General features: G+C 38.8%; 1 protein-coding gene and 1 long non-coding RNA gene across 3 annotated transcripts; both read right to left on the reverse strand.

Annotated features, from left to right (window-relative positions):
• Positions 1–167: 167 nt before the first annotated feature.
• On the reverse strand, positions 168–17,174 carry wdr63 (WD repeat domain 63). Of its 2 annotated transcripts, XM_023954340.1 has the most exons (22): positions 17,064–17,174; positions 15,233–15,310; positions 13,895–14,079; positions 13,487–13,591; positions 13,181–13,297; positions 12,872–13,071; positions 12,654–12,770; positions 12,052–12,248; positions 11,770–11,888; positions 9,730–9,819; positions 9,441–9,530; positions 8,255–8,371; positions 7,533–7,606; positions 6,903–7,056; positions 6,425–6,494; positions 4,662–4,771; positions 4,454–4,514; positions 4,117–4,247; positions 3,302–3,509; positions 2,481–2,572; positions 2,007–2,126; positions 168–693 (listed from the first exon to the last, which is right to left on the reverse strand). In XM_023954340.1, the coding sequence occupies exons 2-22, from the start codon at positions 15,285–15,287 to the stop codon at positions 532–534; spliced, it is 2,574 nt and encodes an 857-aa protein (XP_023810108.1). In that variant the 5' UTR covers positions 15,288–15,310; positions 17,064–17,174; the 3' UTR covers positions 168–531. The 2 variants fall into 2 exon arrangements, with proteins under 2 accessions (XP_023810108.1, XP_023810109.1); XM_023954341.1 differs by lacking the exons at positions 13,895–14,079; positions 15,233–15,310; positions 17,064–17,174 and having other exon boundaries at positions 13,448–13,556.
• Positions 5,916–6,418, reverse strand: LOC110014953. The gene is made up of 2 exons (XR_002289988.1): positions 6,321–6,418; positions 5,916–6,235 (listed from the first exon to the last, which is right to left on the reverse strand). It is a non-coding gene; the product is annotated as an uncharacterized LOC110014953 (long non-coding RNA).

Genomic DNA, 17,174 nt, shown 5'->3' on the forward strand with positions numbered 1-17,174 from the left:
CAGCAAAATTGTAAGCAACTCATTTTTTTTACATACTAGCTAGTCATGCACAAAAAAGTTTTGGTGTTTGACGTGAACATGCTGAAAGTTTAGCTCTAGTTAACTTAACTTGGTATGTTTGGCATGGTGGCTTCCTGTGCTTCAAGGAAAAACATTGGAGATTGTCATTTTTTTGGTTAAACCAGGTTTTGTTTATTAGAAACCCCATCAACAGTGAGAAAATCCTCGCAAGGCGTGGCTATGAAACCATTTATCAATAATTTATCTAATGAAACAACATTTTTATAATATTACATCTAGAAATTGCAGAAAATTAAAAACTTCTAGGGGAAAAACTGAACTTCTCTAAATAGAATCTTATTCACTCACAACATTTCAGGCAAAAAAACGAAACAGAAATATTCTAACTGTTGATTAGTTTATGCAAGAAAAGACAGTTAACGGAGGTTTAAATGTCAGAAATTTCAGTATCTTTTCAATGCAAAGAATAATAATAAATTTGAGAACAAAAATACTATACTTGATGGACAATTAATCCATTTTGTGAATGGGATTACTGGTATTCTTTGAGCCAGCAGATGGCCACAGCCCCATTTCCTTTAGGATGCTTTCCTCAAACATCTTGAAGTCATTGTACTTTTTCAGCTCCTGTTCTTCAGCGGTGGACACGGATTTAATTGATCTGCTGGGTTCCTGTGCAGAAAAATCCCATGAGAAACAACTACAACCATGGAGCTACAGAAAAATACTTTACCACACGAAGGTCTTCAAATATGTCCTGTTACAGTAATGTCTTCACTTTGAAGAAGAGGGAAAGCAGAAGGATGTTTTGCCTGAACAGTGGCAAAGAGTTGGTTGAGCAATCACCAAACTTTTGCAGTTTATGTGGCCACAAGTTTAAAGGAATATCTGTCGGAACATAAACGACGCTTAATAACTTCCAGTTGAAAAAGGGGGAACAAAAGTCCTCATCCAATCAGTGATGCCCATAATAACTACCTTTTCTGGTTTCTTATTTAGTTTGATTCTTTTTAACAATTCATTTGAATTCTTGAAATTATTTATGTTTTCTAAAACACGTCATTTTATTATATTTAATTTTTCTGGAATTTGTTTTTGTTTTTTAAAAATAACATTTTGGTTTCAATAATGTTGTTTTGCTTTCTAAAATGTAATGTTGTTTAGTATTTATTGTTTTGCTTTTTTAATTGACTTGATGTTAATATGTTTTTTGCATGAAGTTGTTTTTTTATTTGATTTACACTTCAAGGTACCATATGAAAGACTGGTAAATGTGTTTTTTTCTGTTTATTCTAATTATTCAAATGTACACCAAAAAATTAAATTTAGTGTCTCAGATATTCAAATGTTGTTTAAGACCATCGAAAAGGAAGTAGCAGAAATGTTGCTCTTCTTAAAAGTGGACTTTTATCTTCATGAATTGCTGCAGAAATGCAGTCTGGTATGAAGCTGATCTGCTTACGCTTCTTCAAACAACATACTCCATACTCTGTGGACTTTAGCTCAGAAGGGTCACTTGGAGGGATACTACAGTCTATAAACACGGAAGTGGGATTTTTGGCAATGTTGGTAAGAACCAGGCCCTGCTGGAAAATAAAATGAGCATGTCTACAGAGGTGGGCAGCAGAGGGCTGCTTGGAATGTTCTAAAACGAGGGTCTCCCTAAATGACATGGAAGCTCAAAACCTCTTTTTTAAAAGCTACATTAAGTATTCTCTTTTTTTGCTGAGCACACTTGCAAAATTGTCTTACTTCTGGTCAAAAAAACTAAATTTCCAACAAGGAAACGTTGATATCATTAGCCACATATATAAAATCTCTTTTCTTCTGATCAGAGACTGAGACTGACGTAGTGATGGAGTGCAGAATCCTGGCTGTAACTCATGCTTTTGGTCTCATGTATCTCTTTTTTTTATTGTCTGTTTTCACATCGTCTGTGGACCGCAGGGAGAGTTTTTAGCTCAACAATAATAACTGCTGCTTACCACGTTTTTCTGTTCTGGTTTCTCTGCCACCTTCTTCTCTTTGGACCAGAGTTTTTCCTTATCTTGCCAAAACCTCAAATAGTCTGTCTCCATTTCAAAGTATTTTTCCATGCGTGAGAGCTGCAAAAAAATAAAGGAGAATATTGGTTCTTTGTGATTTTGTCATTGATGACAGTTTTTCATGTTGCTATGACATAAAACCTCATGGATCTATGACTTGTAATGATAAATGTTGTGATAGTTGCTGCTACAGCTCTGTACATTTAAATTTTGGCTCTAAAACCAATGCCCAGGAACGTCCGTGTGGACTTCAAAGCTCAAGGTGGGAAGCCCTCTTTAAGGTGGTGGAAAGGAAAATTAAAACTGGCATTTGCAAATAAACTAAGACTCATTTTTCCTGCATGTCAAAGAGCCAAACCCCTGTTAGGACTGAACAAGTCTGGTGCGAATGAGTGAATATTTGGGTCGTCTTACCTCATTCTTGGAAGGATGGTAGAGTGTCCTTAAAATCTCAAAGATGCGGAGACTTCCAAGGTCATTTGTCACGGCGAGGAAATGCTTCCTTACTAGAGGGTACAAAGCAATTAAATATCATGGGGCTCATGGTTAGAAACCATAACTAGAAACGTGGGTCTGTACAAAGAGGACGCTGAAAGCGCAGCCTTCAGTGCACCACAGTTAATGCTGAAATGTCAGGGGGTCTCTACCAAGTGTCCAATTTGATGAAGCATGCATTTGGACTGTGGAGAAAGCCTATGCATGCACGAGGAGAAGATGCAAACTTCTCACAGAAAGGACCCAGCTGGTGTTGAACCAGGAACCTCTCCCTGTGAGGCGAGAGTGCTAACCACCATGCTACTGTGCAGCCATCCATTGATAAAGGCAAGTACAGTGTAGTTTCAAGGCTCAATTTAATAAACAATGCTTTTTTCCTGTTCATGACGACTGTGTGGGCACATATTTGGGGTATGGTTATTTGATAGGCTAGAGTAAACAGAGCTCCAAACTTTTGGAGGGACCTAAAGTCCAGTTCAGGCTTCATTTTTCACCATGAAGAATTCTATAGCGAGTGTCAGAGGTTATTCATCCTGTTAGGACTGTCTGTAGTCTACCAACAGTTTAAGCTTACTGCTATCCCTTAAGCAAAACCTGTGAAAAACTATGTAACATCTCTAATATTTGTGCACCTGTTACCATGAAATCATGCATATTCACTTTGCTTTATATTAAAAACTGGAGTCATGCCTTCCAACTGAAGAAAGCATGTATGCAGTACTGAGAGGATGGAAACTCACAGGACATAGCCCAGGGTTTGAGGCAGGTGATCCTGGAGCTGGTGATATGCATCTGGACATGCACAGGTTTGACGCCGTTTTCTAGCAGGTTCCACACTTCCAAGCAGCCGTTGGCTTTCCCGATGAAGAACACAGCGGGCCGTGACAAGGACCAACATCCCATGGTGATTTCATCCCCGCTCCACTGAGACTTGACCAGGGGGCCTTCCTGTTGCAGCATGAAGCAAGTTTGAATCTATTATGTAATGTTCACACTGCCTTCACCAATGGACATTCAAGCATTTTCAATGAGAAGTCTATGTATGTGCGCTTATATGTACGCTTTGGGCTTACCCACCTGCCTACACGTTGCCACGCACATTTTTAAGTCCTTTTTTTGGCTTTATGTACAAAACACTCGGTCATTGAACGCACGTTGAGAGTTAAACTAGTTGAACTTTGACCAATCAGGGACTCGGTTTAAGAAGTGACGTATGGATAACGTCCTTTTTAATTCACAGAAGTACAAACCATTTCACTTCAACATTTCGCACCAAGCCTCTTCCAACTGTTGATACATACGCAATTGTTGGGGAGTGACAGTCAAGTGTGAACACCATAATGCTAAAAGCGTATTCAAGAATCCATGATGTGAGCGTTCTTGAATGTGCAACATTTATCTGTCAGCTTGGTTTGTTTCTTAAAGAAAAGTCTAACTTCAACCTTTCTAGATATAAAGCTTTCTCTCTTTTTTGACATTCAAACTGCATCTGTTTTGAATGAACAATACATCTTAAATCAATTGAAAAATGTAAACATCCTTTCATATTTGTTACCGTAACGCCCTCTTTCCAGATAGCAAAGTGCAAGGGTCCTGATGTCAAAATAATGTCCTGGAAAAAGGGGGATCTCTGCACTGTGTTCACCATCATCAGATGAGCTCTCACGCAGACGAGCGGCTTTGGACCTGTGAGAAACAAGACACCGCTTTCCCAGCATTCATCTCAAGAGACATCAGAAGCTCTCCTGTGGTCAAGGAAGAGCCTAAAGATTTCACAAAAACGTCTGACGCAAACTGCAATCCAAACATCCTAAGATGGAAAACTAGAAACTGTTACCAGATAAAAAATATTATACTACTTCTGTTAACAATGACAGAGAAAAAGCACTCACTGAACTGCTGCCCAGACTCATCCTTTCCCACTTTCCAGTCAATGTAAATGATCTCCCCATCCTGCCAGTAAAAATGCAAATATGGTATTAAAACCAGAGCACGAAACCGTAAAATAACCCTGCTCCTCCTTCTCGGGTGACGGGTCAGGGTTATTGACCAATGAACTGACAACAGTATTTCTTTATCAAGTAAAATCCTTTACAAAACCTCAGTTCCTGCGTAGAACCTTGTGTTCACATCTTCCAAAACCCTCATTTCATTGGCTGGAGGTATTCTGAGCTGACTGTAGTCTGGCTGGTTCTCTGAAAGCTCCTTTGCTGTTGACAGGATTGAAGAGAAATCGTGTTTGGACAGACAAATCCTTTTTTACTTGAAAAATAAATTGCAGGTCCACAGCTGACGTCTTTCACCGATGCATTACTGCCAAAATCAGGAACATCCTGTGTTGGAGTGATGCAGAAAAAACATCTCACGCAGTTTGTTATTTCAAGGCTGAAGTGAAAGAATCCTACGTCCAAAATGGTTTTGTTGAAAGTCTTTGAATGATCCAGAATTCTGCAGCAAAAGTTCAAATGGAGGAAACAAAACAAAAACGTTTTTGATTTCTGCTGGATGAAACATCTGGTTATACTGCTACACAATTAGTTTGATTTTTTAATGGTTGCCCTCAACAGAACAATAATTTGTGAACAAATAAAAAAGTTACAATTACAGCAGTTTGACTGAAAACATTCTGAGCTGATTATATCTTCAAATTATGCGATTTTTTACCCCGAAAATGTTTTTTTCCTCTTTTTGCCTGAAGAGCCCTGATTTTACCCATTTTTAGCATTTTCACAATATAATTATCTTTGAAACATGTCAAAGTAAGGAAACCGGGAGAACTTGCTCCTGCCAAAATAAAGGGTTAAAGTAAGGAAACAGTGACACTGATTCAGTCCGTACTGTAACCTTAGACAAAATGGAAGCAAAGGGAGGGAAGAGGAAATGATAAAGCAGCCAGAGGGGGAATAAAAAGGAGAATGTAAAAAAAAAAAGAAAGTAGTGAGAGTAATGGAGACAAGACGGACAAGGCGTAAAGGATGAAGGTGCTTAGATAACCTGGGCAGGTAGAATCGTTTCCATGACAAAAGCTCGACTGTCTGTCAGGGACAGTGCGTCTTTGTCTCTTCGCGGTCCTTCATCTAGCAACTCCTGAAGGTCAGATCAGATAACCCAATCACACATCTTCTGAATCCACTTTGTTCCACTTAAGATGTGCGTGACGGCACGGCCCAGATGATGCCCAGCCGCATCCACAAAGATCTCTTTTTAGCACGGTGTGATGACGCTAAACTGTCCCCTAATTTCAACGGTCCTGATGTGGGTAATTATGTAAAGTGAAGATGAAATGACAGCAGCATCTGATCTGACAAGCAAAATGCTAAACACATTCAATATGAGTCAGACATCAGACCAAAATATGAACCAAAAGGGATTTTTTATTAAAACCCTAATAAGGGACTGTGGTTAATTCTATAAACATCCAGCCACCAGAGCTTTGTATACAGACGCCGGACAAAGACAGGCCTCTTTGTGAGCAGCCAGGTCACACATGGTCATCCTCTCCTTCTCCAAAAGTCCGAGCAGCATATTGCAAACAGCTGACAGTCGGCTAGCTCTGAGCTCCGCAACTATGAAGGCCTTGTTTTGGAAGTACGGTATTACTCAGATGGGGTTGTTTGAAACCAAAGACCAAAGACGGGAACAGGGGGCCTGAATGAGCTCTGCACCGCTGATCACTGTGCTTGACAATGCAAAACAAAATGTCAAGAATCCAAACCTGCCATTTATTAAAAAATAACAAATAAAAGGATAGCAACTCACACAAAGCTGTCACATAGATCAGATAGTAACGTTAATCTTCAACAGACAGTCCCCATGTCATGATCACAAGTCAAGATGCCCCACATGCCGCCGTGAGTTCCCACCTGTGTTCCTGTGGCAGGTGCACAGATCCATGCTAAACTTCACAGGAACATGTTCATCACTGAAATCCATCTTCAGCAGAAGGAGAAGGAGGGTCAACAAATAAACATGACTAGAAATATATCCAAAATTCAAAATATTTGAAGAATTTTCTTTGAATGAACAAATATTCTTCTTTTAAGAAAAAAATGTCTAGTCACTAAGACATGTTTTGTCAAACTAAGATTATTTTACTATTGAAAAATTTACTTAATAAGATTATTTTTCTTGCAAGACAGAAAAAAAGGGTCTGTTTACTTCAGGATTCCGTTTTTGCAGTGTTAACATTACTCCATATCAATTTTAACATCTGAAAAATATTTGTTTTTCTTCAAAATGTTTAGAGTAATGCTGTTATCACTTTAAAAATGTAATTGCATGAATCACATTAACAGCTAACTTGCTTTACTGATGGAAGCCTGACAAAAATAGTGAATAGACCTTGAACAGAGGTTTCCATGTGGACCTCAGGTGTTTGAAGGGTTGAGGGACACTCCAGCTTGTCCCTGTGGTCCTCTGGTCCACTTCCTGCTTCGTAGCTGCCAGTGGCTGCTCTGGAACTGTTGGCACTCTCAAGTCCCAAAACATAATGGTGCTTTGAAGCGGGAGTAAAACATACACAGTATTTAGTCAAACATGCCTTCAAACAGAAACACTTAAGAAAGTCCTATTCTGCATTTTTACTATAATGTATCATCGGTTCTGAACTCATCTGAATTATTTTCATTCATACAGAATTCACAATGGCTTTATTGTGAATTATTACAAAGTCATCATAAAGTGTAAAGAAGAAAAAGAAGAAAACAACAACCCAAATTTAGGTTTTACTTTTGGATTTAATGGTAAAACAAAGTGTGTCATTTGGGTGGGAAAGGTGGGTTTGATTAACAGCACCCGGTACTCATGTTTAAATCTGAAACAATAGGCTGCATCTGCCACCAAGAAAGGGTTGACAGAGCAACGCTGTCTGCTCCTGCTCTCCAAACATCATACTTTTACCCGGTATGTTTGTGAAAAACAGTCCGTTCTGAACTAGTAACGATACCAATCCAGAATTTGTTCAGTACATACCCATCAAGGCCACAGGTGACGATCTGAACAGAAATGTTGGATGTGTTCTCCACAGGCACACCTGCTGAACTTACCTTACCAGAGAAAAAAGTGGATCAACTCAACACACCTGACATTTAGTGATGCTAAAGCTTGACATTAGTAATTTAGTGGCTTTTCTTTTCTCAGGATGAACAAAAGCAGATCTAAAGATATATGAAGATGAGAGACCAATCATAAAATAAAATTACTCTCCTAATAAAATGTATTAAATCAGAGTATGACCAATGGATGTCATTCATGCCTCTATAACTGCAAGTGTTGTTTGTTATTTCTATTCTTTTTCAATAATACAGCAAACACTTGAGTTCAAGTATTGTACTTTAAGTGGAAATTAGTGCAGTAATAAATCAGGACATTTTTTATTGGGAATAACAATATTATAAAGAAACTTTTTAAAGTATGAACAACTGTAACTTTTCTATTTGCAAAAGTATTGACAGTTTTTATTGATGGTAAGACTTTCCACTTTTAACTTGTCGTCCTAAGTGTTCATTATTTCGCAAAGGGGTTCCTTTTTGAGGGTAAACATTTGGACAAATTAATAAATTTGTGGAGAAAAGTATTTAACATTTCGGTACAAAAATAGCACTTTTGATTGCTATAAAATAAGCTTAGACTTCAAATAATGGAAATTGGGCAGATCAATACTGTTAGGCTCTTAGCTTTTCGGGTTAATTTACCTGAACTGATGGCAGCAGCCAATGGATATCAGTGATCCTGGCTTTGTGGGTGGCTTTTATATCAGACATGGCGGAGAAGTCCACAGTGGGAGTCCCCGCTTTCTTCTCATCAAAGTTCTGGAAGGAATGTAACCACAAAAGGTTAATTTTGTACGGTTTCAATACATACGCTTTCATAATTAAGTCATCTTCATCATTCAGAAGATGAAAAAAACAAGATCTCAAAGACATAAATCCAAAAGAGTGATCTCAAATTACCACTTCCAACAAGTCAAACTTTTTACCACAGATGTTTTAAAATGTCACAGTTGATACATTTAGTCTATTTGTCTGGTAAAACAGTAACAGGTGGATGTGGAGCACAGACCTAACATGAATCTACATCTAAAACAAAGCTTGTCCACATAACAGTACCACTCTTCACACACACAACTGATTTATCAAGAACAAGCCATGGTGGTGGTGGGAAGGGGACTTGTGTAACAGCTGGCAAATGGGAGCTGTTGCTGTTGACTCTGGGGAATTAAGAGCAAACAAGAACAAATGACTGAGGGCGTAGAGGGCGGGGGCGAAGCAGAAAAGGAGAATAAGAACGCCAGGAGAAAGATGGAGACAGCTGCTCCACTGTGGAGGCAATAAAAAAAAACGCACAAAGCAAACGCAGGCTGCATAATAGAGGCGCACTGTACCTGTCTGTTTAAAGACAGTGGTCGGGTGGAAAGTGTCAACAGATGATAAGACACTTTTAGGGTTGGGAGTTCAAACAGGGACGTTACCTTACTCAATCATTTGTTTGCTTTAGAGTTATCCCAGATGTGGAGCCCAAATGGGTAAAAATGTGTACTTTAAAAAAGCATTTTGCACATGTGTGGATCAAGTTGTGACGGGCTGGAAAAGCATCATTGAGTAACTACATTCTCTTCTAATGAAAGAGTGAAGATGAGAACCCAGAAGGAACCATATCATCATCCAACTGGGTTACACAACACCTCTGAAGCTGTTTTGACATTCTTGACACTGAGGTGTTTGAATAATATTTAGCTTTACTCAACTGACATCACTGGATGTCAGTTGAGTAAAAGTAAAGTATTAGAAATGCAAAAAAATAAAAATAAAAAACAGATTTAAAATATCATTTACCTTTGCAGGATTTTTCCAACATAGGAAACTAGATATGGATACTTACAAATGTGTCTTTATTGTCTGAGGAATGTGTCCCGCTGGGCTGGGTACCCTGTAAGCACGTGACGTAAGCCGAGATGTCCCACAGCACAACCTGAGACAACAGCAGTTTAACAAACCAGTGACACCAAAGAAATATTTGAGCCACCTGAGAAATATTCGGAATGTTGTTTGAATGCAGGGGAAGAAATGTGAAAGGAAAAAAAACGACAATCGAAAAAGCATGATAAAAGTAACAGGGTTGACTGCCAAAAACAAAAACCAGGAGATGCAGTGGACTTTGACGTTCTCACCTGTCCGTTTATGCAGCCACCAGCAATGACATTTGGATTTGAGGGGCAGAACTCGAAGCATAAAATGTCCCCAGGGCTTCTCAGCAGCAACTACCAAAAGAAAAGAAAAAAACAGGAAAATCACATAGAAAATATTAAACTTCTATCATAAATATTTTTTTTATTTAATTTGAACAAACTACATTTATAACTAACTTTATTGTGATTTTCTTCCATAAAAGGTTTAACTATGGTGAGCTAAGCTGGCCACAGGTGGAGCTACAGTCTGGAGAAGGGTGTGTCTGCTGTGCTGCTTCGGAGTACAACAACGATCACACCGCCCTCGGAAAGTGGGTTCAAGTGACTGCTTTCAATGTTCAATGAAAAGTTCATGAAAACAGGTGTAAAAGTGCGTTTTAGGCTTCAAAACTCTCGCTTTCGCATGTAACTATGTAGGTTTATATGATTGTTTTGGGACTCTTTGAATCTTTGAACCAGGTCAAATTTTGACCAATCAGGGCCTCTGACTTGGTAGTGACAAATGGATGACGTCCCCCCTTAATTCAACCACATAGACCACATAGAACCACATAGGATAAATGCACATTCAAGAATGTGTTTTTAGTGCGTTCTAAAGCACACATCACATCCCCACTATGAATGTAGCATGACATGATAAAACCTTGAATTTAACAAGATTATCAAGAACTCGTCAGTTTTTGTTTGTTTGTTTTGATCTTTGATTGCAGTGGATGCAGTTTATCTTTTATGGACTGAAATGTTCCCATGAAAGTTTTTATTGGTTGTTTTTTTCTTTGTGGAAGATGACATAATAAAGTAAACTTCATAGAGGGTGGCCGTGGTGCAGAGATACAGCAGTCAACCTTTGATGGGTAAACTGCAAGTTTGGTTCCCGCCTTGTGTCAAAGACACAGAACCCCACATCACTCCTGGTGGTCATAGGTTGGTGCCAGTGTTCAGCAGCAGAGTGTGAATGTGTGTGTGTGAATGGGGGAATGGGACTGTGACTGTAAAGAGCTTTGGGCTTTCAAGTAAGGTAGGAAAGCGTGATAAAAGTAAATGCCATTTACCATTTGCTGCTGAAAACCCCCCAAATATTCTGTATTTATTTTGTATTCGTTACAAATGTTGTGTACAAGCCTGTTTTTTTTTTAATGGAGGTTTAACCAAATATAGATAACTTTAAAGTACAGCAATGTGTAACTGGAGACACTGTAAAACCATTTCACCTAAAAGTGAAAAGCAACTCAAGCTCAGGCTCAAAATTACAGCTGGCTTATAAATATTGGGGCGGCTGTGGTGCAGCGGTAGGGCGGTCAACCTCTGATTGGAATATTGCTGGCTCGATTCCCGCCCATGTGTGGAAGTGTCCCTGGGCAAGGCACCGAACCACATCTTGCTTCTGGTGAAAGGTTGGCGCCAGCGCCCGGCAGCGGAGCCGCCATCAGTGTGTGAATGTGTGTGTGAATGGGGGAACGGGACTGTGACTGTAAAGCGCCTTGGGCCTTCGAGGAAGGTAGAAAAGCGCTTTATAAGAATACGCCATTTACCATTTATCTCCCTCTGCTCCCATGTGTGTTTCAGTACATGGAGAGGATGGCAGACCCCACCCCACAAGGAGTGTATAAACTAAAAACAGGCAGCAGGAAGTGAGAAGGTCGACCAAGAAGAACAGAGCTGCCATCAATGTACACCTAAAATAAGTATTTTAGCCTCATAAAGTGAGATGTGAGTACTGTTTTTAAGAAATGTTAATGGATAAAAAACGTCACAGAGAGATAAAAGAAACTGGTCCACCCTTTGTTCCCTGCCCTTACAAACACTAAACGGATGGTCTCTTTCTCTCCTTCTTTCTGTTTATTGATTGGGTGCTCGGGTTTAATCAATAGGGTCACTCAAATTTTCCTTCGTGGAGCTCGATCTGCAACGAGATGAGCATATCTTTCACGACGCTTGCTGAGAAAGCATGGATCGGATGAAGGTGGGAGGAGAGGCAGTGAGGCGTCTCTGCTTTCATGCAGCTTTTTGCTCTCATCTCACCTGGGAATTAGTGGGGAAGGAGAAGCTGTAGACGACAATGTAAGAAGGTCGGGAGCCAAACACGGCAGAGTCGATCAACTCTTCCCCCTTTTTCGTTGTCAAAGCCACAGCTATCACACCTGTCGCATCAAGAGACACAAGGTTTCAAGCTGGAGTAAATATAATCAGCACAATGATGTGTTCTGTTGGGTTCAATCCTGATGCAACCAACACGTTTTTCACTTAAGAAATATTACAGAATGTATGTCTCTGGACTGAAAGGTCTGAAAGGTCATGATTCACCAGGGATGGTTGGATGCCAGTTCACGCAGCTGATTTTCCTGTCTTTGGTGTGCATTTTGTCTGTGAAGCCCTTGTGAAAAACCAGCAGGTCAGACGTCTGTCCTGGGAGGTCGCCAGCATCGGCTGCTGTCCCCAGAGCCTCAAAATCATCAACAAACACGTCTCCAATCTCCTGCTGTTGAAGGGCACACAACACCCTACAGAAAAAAAAACAATCAAACCACAAATAAAAGTTAGTGATGCAAAGCAGAACACTTCTCCCTCCCTGAGTTCTTGTTGATTATTCACTTCTTACCTCAAAACCAAGCACACTAAACACGACTTTGGAGAGTGTGAGATCATAGAGCAGTTTCTCGTAATGATCTCACACTTTCTCACAGCAATAAAAGCTAAAATGTACTGGACTGCTCTTTTACTTCTAAACTGCCTATAGTACTTCACAGTCTGCTTTGAGAACATAACAACGCTCCTTTAGCTGCACTAGCAGACACGTTTCTTTTGTGGTTTTGGTGCTTTTTTGGTTGAATGTTGTGTCTCAGCTTGTTACCACAATAAAAAAAAAATCCTAAAGAAGAAATTCAGTGGATATACAGAAGTTTTACCTGGGGATCACTGACTTGGAAAAGTTCTTCAGACTCTCGCTCTGAATGATGGCTTCTTTTTCCTCCTGGCTGAATTCTTGAGGACTGTACTGAGTAAAGTCGTTCTTCTTAGGCTTCCTGCAAAAACAGAAAAAAAAGATACGTTAGCTACCCTGAGCTGACAAAAATGTCTGACTCTGCACAAAGATTTTTTTCGAATTGTTTTTTTTTTTTTTTACCATGCTGTTTGAGTGGCATCGCTTTGCAATCTGGAAACTGCCTGTATCCCACAGTCCCTCTGCATCACCTTGATGAAGGATCTGTTGTCTTGGTAGGAGGGAAACTCCACATAGTTATGCTTTGAATCTGCAACGTTGTAGTCAGACAAAGAGACTGGGGTCCCCAACTCCACCTGCAGTCTTGAGAATTTCAGCCTCAGCTGTGAAGACAAAGAACCGAAATCGTTGATGCTCAGCCTGCGCACACGTGTTATGGAGAGGAAACCCTTTTCACGTGTTTAACAGGTCTTTGTTTGAATGGAGCAACACCTTTTCTCTTTCCTTTACGGATTCCTGCTCTATTTCCTTTTCGGTGATGAAAGATGTGGAATTCTTTGGTTCTGGAGTTTTTCTCATTTCATCCTCAAACAGCTCAGAATCGTGAAGCTGCAGGACAGACAGAGTTCAACGTGAATCCCTGGAGTTGTCACAAGCGGTCCTCAAAATGTTTTTGATTGGAGCAAAATGGTAAAGCATCGAAAAAAGATTGGAAGAATAAAACAAAGACTTTGACAAAGACTGCATAAAAATACAGACCTATAGCTAGCAGAATCCCTATTACCAGTGTCTACTGACTTTGGTTAATCTGTGCTTGGCCTCTGGTGTCAAATCCAAGTAGAAGCTTTGACCAAAAGCGGAGTCGTTGTCAAAAACCAGCAGAATCTCTTCCTCTGCATAGTCCTGCCAGACAGAATTACAGCATTCATTTTTGCAGTATAATGTGCAAAAGGTTAATTATAGACTGCATGAAAAAGTAGTCGTTTAAAGGAGATAGTTGTTGGTGATGATTTCAGACATGAAATACGGGCTCTGAAAGTCAGACCTTTGATGTTCAAACTTTTAAAAACAGGAGTCAGAAATCGACTGGCTTGTATCAAACACCACAGACAGAAGGAGAACGGCCTCTCACTCTGCGTGTCATCATAGCGTGTTTTTGTTTCCTTCATCTGCAGAACAATTGAACTTCCCACCACCTCTCCATACCAGCAGGATCTGCTCCACAGGGCTGAAATCAGACACCGCAGCTCGGGTCTTTATGTCCTGTATGATGGCGTGTTTTCTTAGCAGCTTATAAGGGCGGTCCCTGGTGACATCCTCATCAGCACGACACTCAAAAAGCTCCTGCGTGGCTGACGTCAGGGCCAGAGGATAGATGCAATGAGGCTGGCCTGCATGGTAGAAGAATGAAAGACACAGGAGGTCATATGTGGAAGCTGGATCTGAATGGACACAAGTCAATTGTTTAAAGCTTCAACAACATAGCGGAACCTTTCCAGAATCTTAATCGGATTTAAATTCCTTTTCTGCACAGGAATCATACATTGAAAATGTTTGATGAAGATTGCATCTATTGCAAAAACAATTGTAACAATCTGTAATATCAGAAGGGAAACTTTGGGAGATGAGCATTTATTGTGAGGAAAACACAACTACTATTATCCAGGACAATGTGTGTTAAGGAGGATTTCAGGAGTTTAACTAAACTTCTGAAAGATAAAACAATGATTCAGATAAAACAATGACTGATAATGATGATAAGTCCAACGATGCCTGTGTTCCATGGTTGCTGCTGCAGGCTGGAGAGTTATGTCATAACTATATTAGACTGAAAGGCAATATCAGTGAGTAGCATATCAGCAAAGTCCAGCTGAACTGAATTCCTGTGTTTTTACAGAAATGGAGCTCACATGATACCACCAAATCACAAGATTTCTTTGTCCTTTTTTGTACCGGTACTTGTCCATATTTCCGGCCAGGCTGTGCCCAGAACAGCGTTAATTCAACACGGCTCTAGGAAATGACCTGTATAGGTTGCTGAGGGGGATGCTGGGAATGTTCAACTTAAGGAACCACTTCCCAGCTGGGCGTGTCGAGATTTTCCACTCACAGCACTTTACGCCTCACGCCAGATCATTGTAGTGGAAACTCACCCTTCATTTCACAAAGAGGTGAGTCACCTGCGGCATTCGGACCCCTGGGAAATATTTTGTGTAAGCGACCAAACGAAGAACCATTTGCAATATTCCATGTTCTTAGATTATGAAAGCACTGCACATGTTTGAAAAAAAAAGTGTGCGTATGTGGGGGGTCAGACTAAGGTAGGTGTCTCAAAGAATGCCTGCAAGTTCATCAAAACAAATCTGCTTTCCATCAATTGCTAACTAGGGGTTTGAGCTATGAGAGGATGAAATCAGTGAAAAAATAAACAAAAGCTAATCTGATTTTAAAGAATCTTGAAAGAATTACCAAACACATGGACACAGTACGGGTCTATGTAATGTCATGTCAAGAAAAACATGAACAAAGAAGATGACATCTCACTTTTCTCCTGTCTCCTTGCAGCACTTCTGGACCTCCGTTGTTTCTTGGGTGCCATTCTTGTCTATAGACAAACACATTCTGTGGATAAACAAAATGCAAACATGTTATCAATGACTTGATCACTTGGATTAATGTCCAAGTGATTTAGCACAAAAACTTCAGACTGTCTTTCAAAAAAGAATAATCACGGAGGTGGTGCCATCTTGTGGAGAATATACGAATTGCACTCACTTTGTTTTAGTAGTGATTCCATTTCACTGGAGACCAATTCACGGTGACTTAAGACACCCATTAATTATTCTTTTATTTAAAAAAAGACATCTTTCAAACTTTTTGGATGAAAAAAGATGACAATTATAAATGCTGTCCTCCTCAAAATTGTCTGCAAAAATGCACCAATGTATCCTGTCTAATTTATGACCCTAAAAAATGTAAATGAATAAAACAGAAATAATAAACACCATTATTCCTACTGTACCATTAAATTTGACTGCAAATAGATGGAATGCAAAACACTTGTTACTGTGTTATAAATGACTAACTTTTTTCCTCTGCTCCTTATGTTAAAATATTTTTTATTTATTGATAGTGATATTTATTTATTTATTTATTTTTCAATTTTAAATTGTTTTTTATTCCCGAACAGTTGTTTGTCTTTGTTTTTGGTGTGAACTTCATTAGTTATTTCTGCATTTTGAAAAAAATTGTAATGTTTTTTTTACAGTTTACATGTTTTGCAAACCGCATGTTTTTTACACTTTTGCAGCTGTATTTTATTTAATATTTAATATTTATTTCTTTATTTAATTAGAATCTCATTTTTGATTATAATTTTTCATAATAATGTTAGTAATATTTTTAATTATTTAATATAAATGTCATTTGTGATGTCCTTTATTGATGTTATATTATATAGATTATTTCTGAATGTCGTGTTGCTGCCACAGATAAATGAAATTTCCCCATTGTGGGATTAATAAAGTCATCTATCTATCTATCTATCTATCTATCTATCTATCTATCTATCTATCTATCTATCTATCTATCTATCTATCTATCTATCTATCTATCTATCTATCTATCTATCTATCTATCTATCTATCTATCTATCTATCTATCTATCTATCTATCTATTAACATTGTGTGTCTCATAGCATCCTTTTCATCTGCACAATTTTTATAAAACTCTTTAAAACTTTTTACACTAAACCTGACTGACACATTTGGGTGACAATTCTATTATTACATTTTAACAAGCCAGCTAGAAGGCTGAAAAAGTAAAATAAGCCATCTAGTTGATATTAAACAATGCATTGTTTAAATTACTGCCGATAATAATAATTTGTTATTATTAGCAGTAATTTTAAATTAATTAACTTAATTTTAAAGTATTTTTTTAGAGTAATTGTATTATTATTATTTTTTTAGCTAAAGTTATTATTTTTCTTTTCTTTTTCGAACTTTAATGTCAAATATTGCACATACAGAATTTTTTTACCGTACATGACACTCCATACACCTACTGTCAATTCATTGGAGTAAAAAAAATTACAGCAGATTGAAAGGTTATAAGACAGAAAAAAACAAAGCTACCTAAAAAATAAAAATAAACTTTCTCATCTAAGTTGCGAACGAGACCAGGCATGAAGCCTTTCAACAGCTTTTCTGTAAGTGTAGGATAAGGATTCACTCCTGAGCAGCGACAGTCAAGTTAGTAGTAGCAGCATTTAGCTAGCTAGCTTTTAGCTAGCTTGTGATCAATTGTTTGAAAAGCGTCAAATATTAAATATTTGCACCGATCCAATCTTTACTAGAACATTTGTTTTCTTACCGTAATTCCAAAAATAGGTTGTGTTTAACTGTCTCCACTCGTAGCCTGTGGTTTTGGCTGGTCAGAAAGCACCAACTTTTCTGTTGCCATTGGTTACGAGGGAAGCGGGAA

The sequence above is a fragment of the Oryzias latipes genome, chromosome 4 (assembly GCF_002234675.1).
Source record: "Oryzias latipes chromosome 4, ASM223467v1".
In the NCBI taxonomy this organism is placed as follows: Eukaryota; Metazoa; Chordata; class Actinopteri; order Beloniformes; family Adrianichthyidae; genus Oryzias; species Oryzias latipes.

Bases quoted from the DNA above. Each gene is read 5' to 3' on its own strand.
- wdr63 (XM_023954340.1), bottom strand. From the start codon at position 15,287: ATGGCACCCAAGAAACAACGGAGGTCCAGAAGTGCTGCAAGGAGACAG. The intron at 7,607-8,254 runs GTAAATTAACCC...TTCTCTGGTAAG, and splicing joins GGCTGCTGCCATCAGTTCAG to GTAAGTTCAGCAGGTGTGCC. The intron at 4,248-4,453 runs GTGAGTGCTTTT...TGTTTCTCACAG, and splicing joins TGAGTCTGGGCAGCAGTTCA to GTCCAAAGCCGCTCGTCTGC.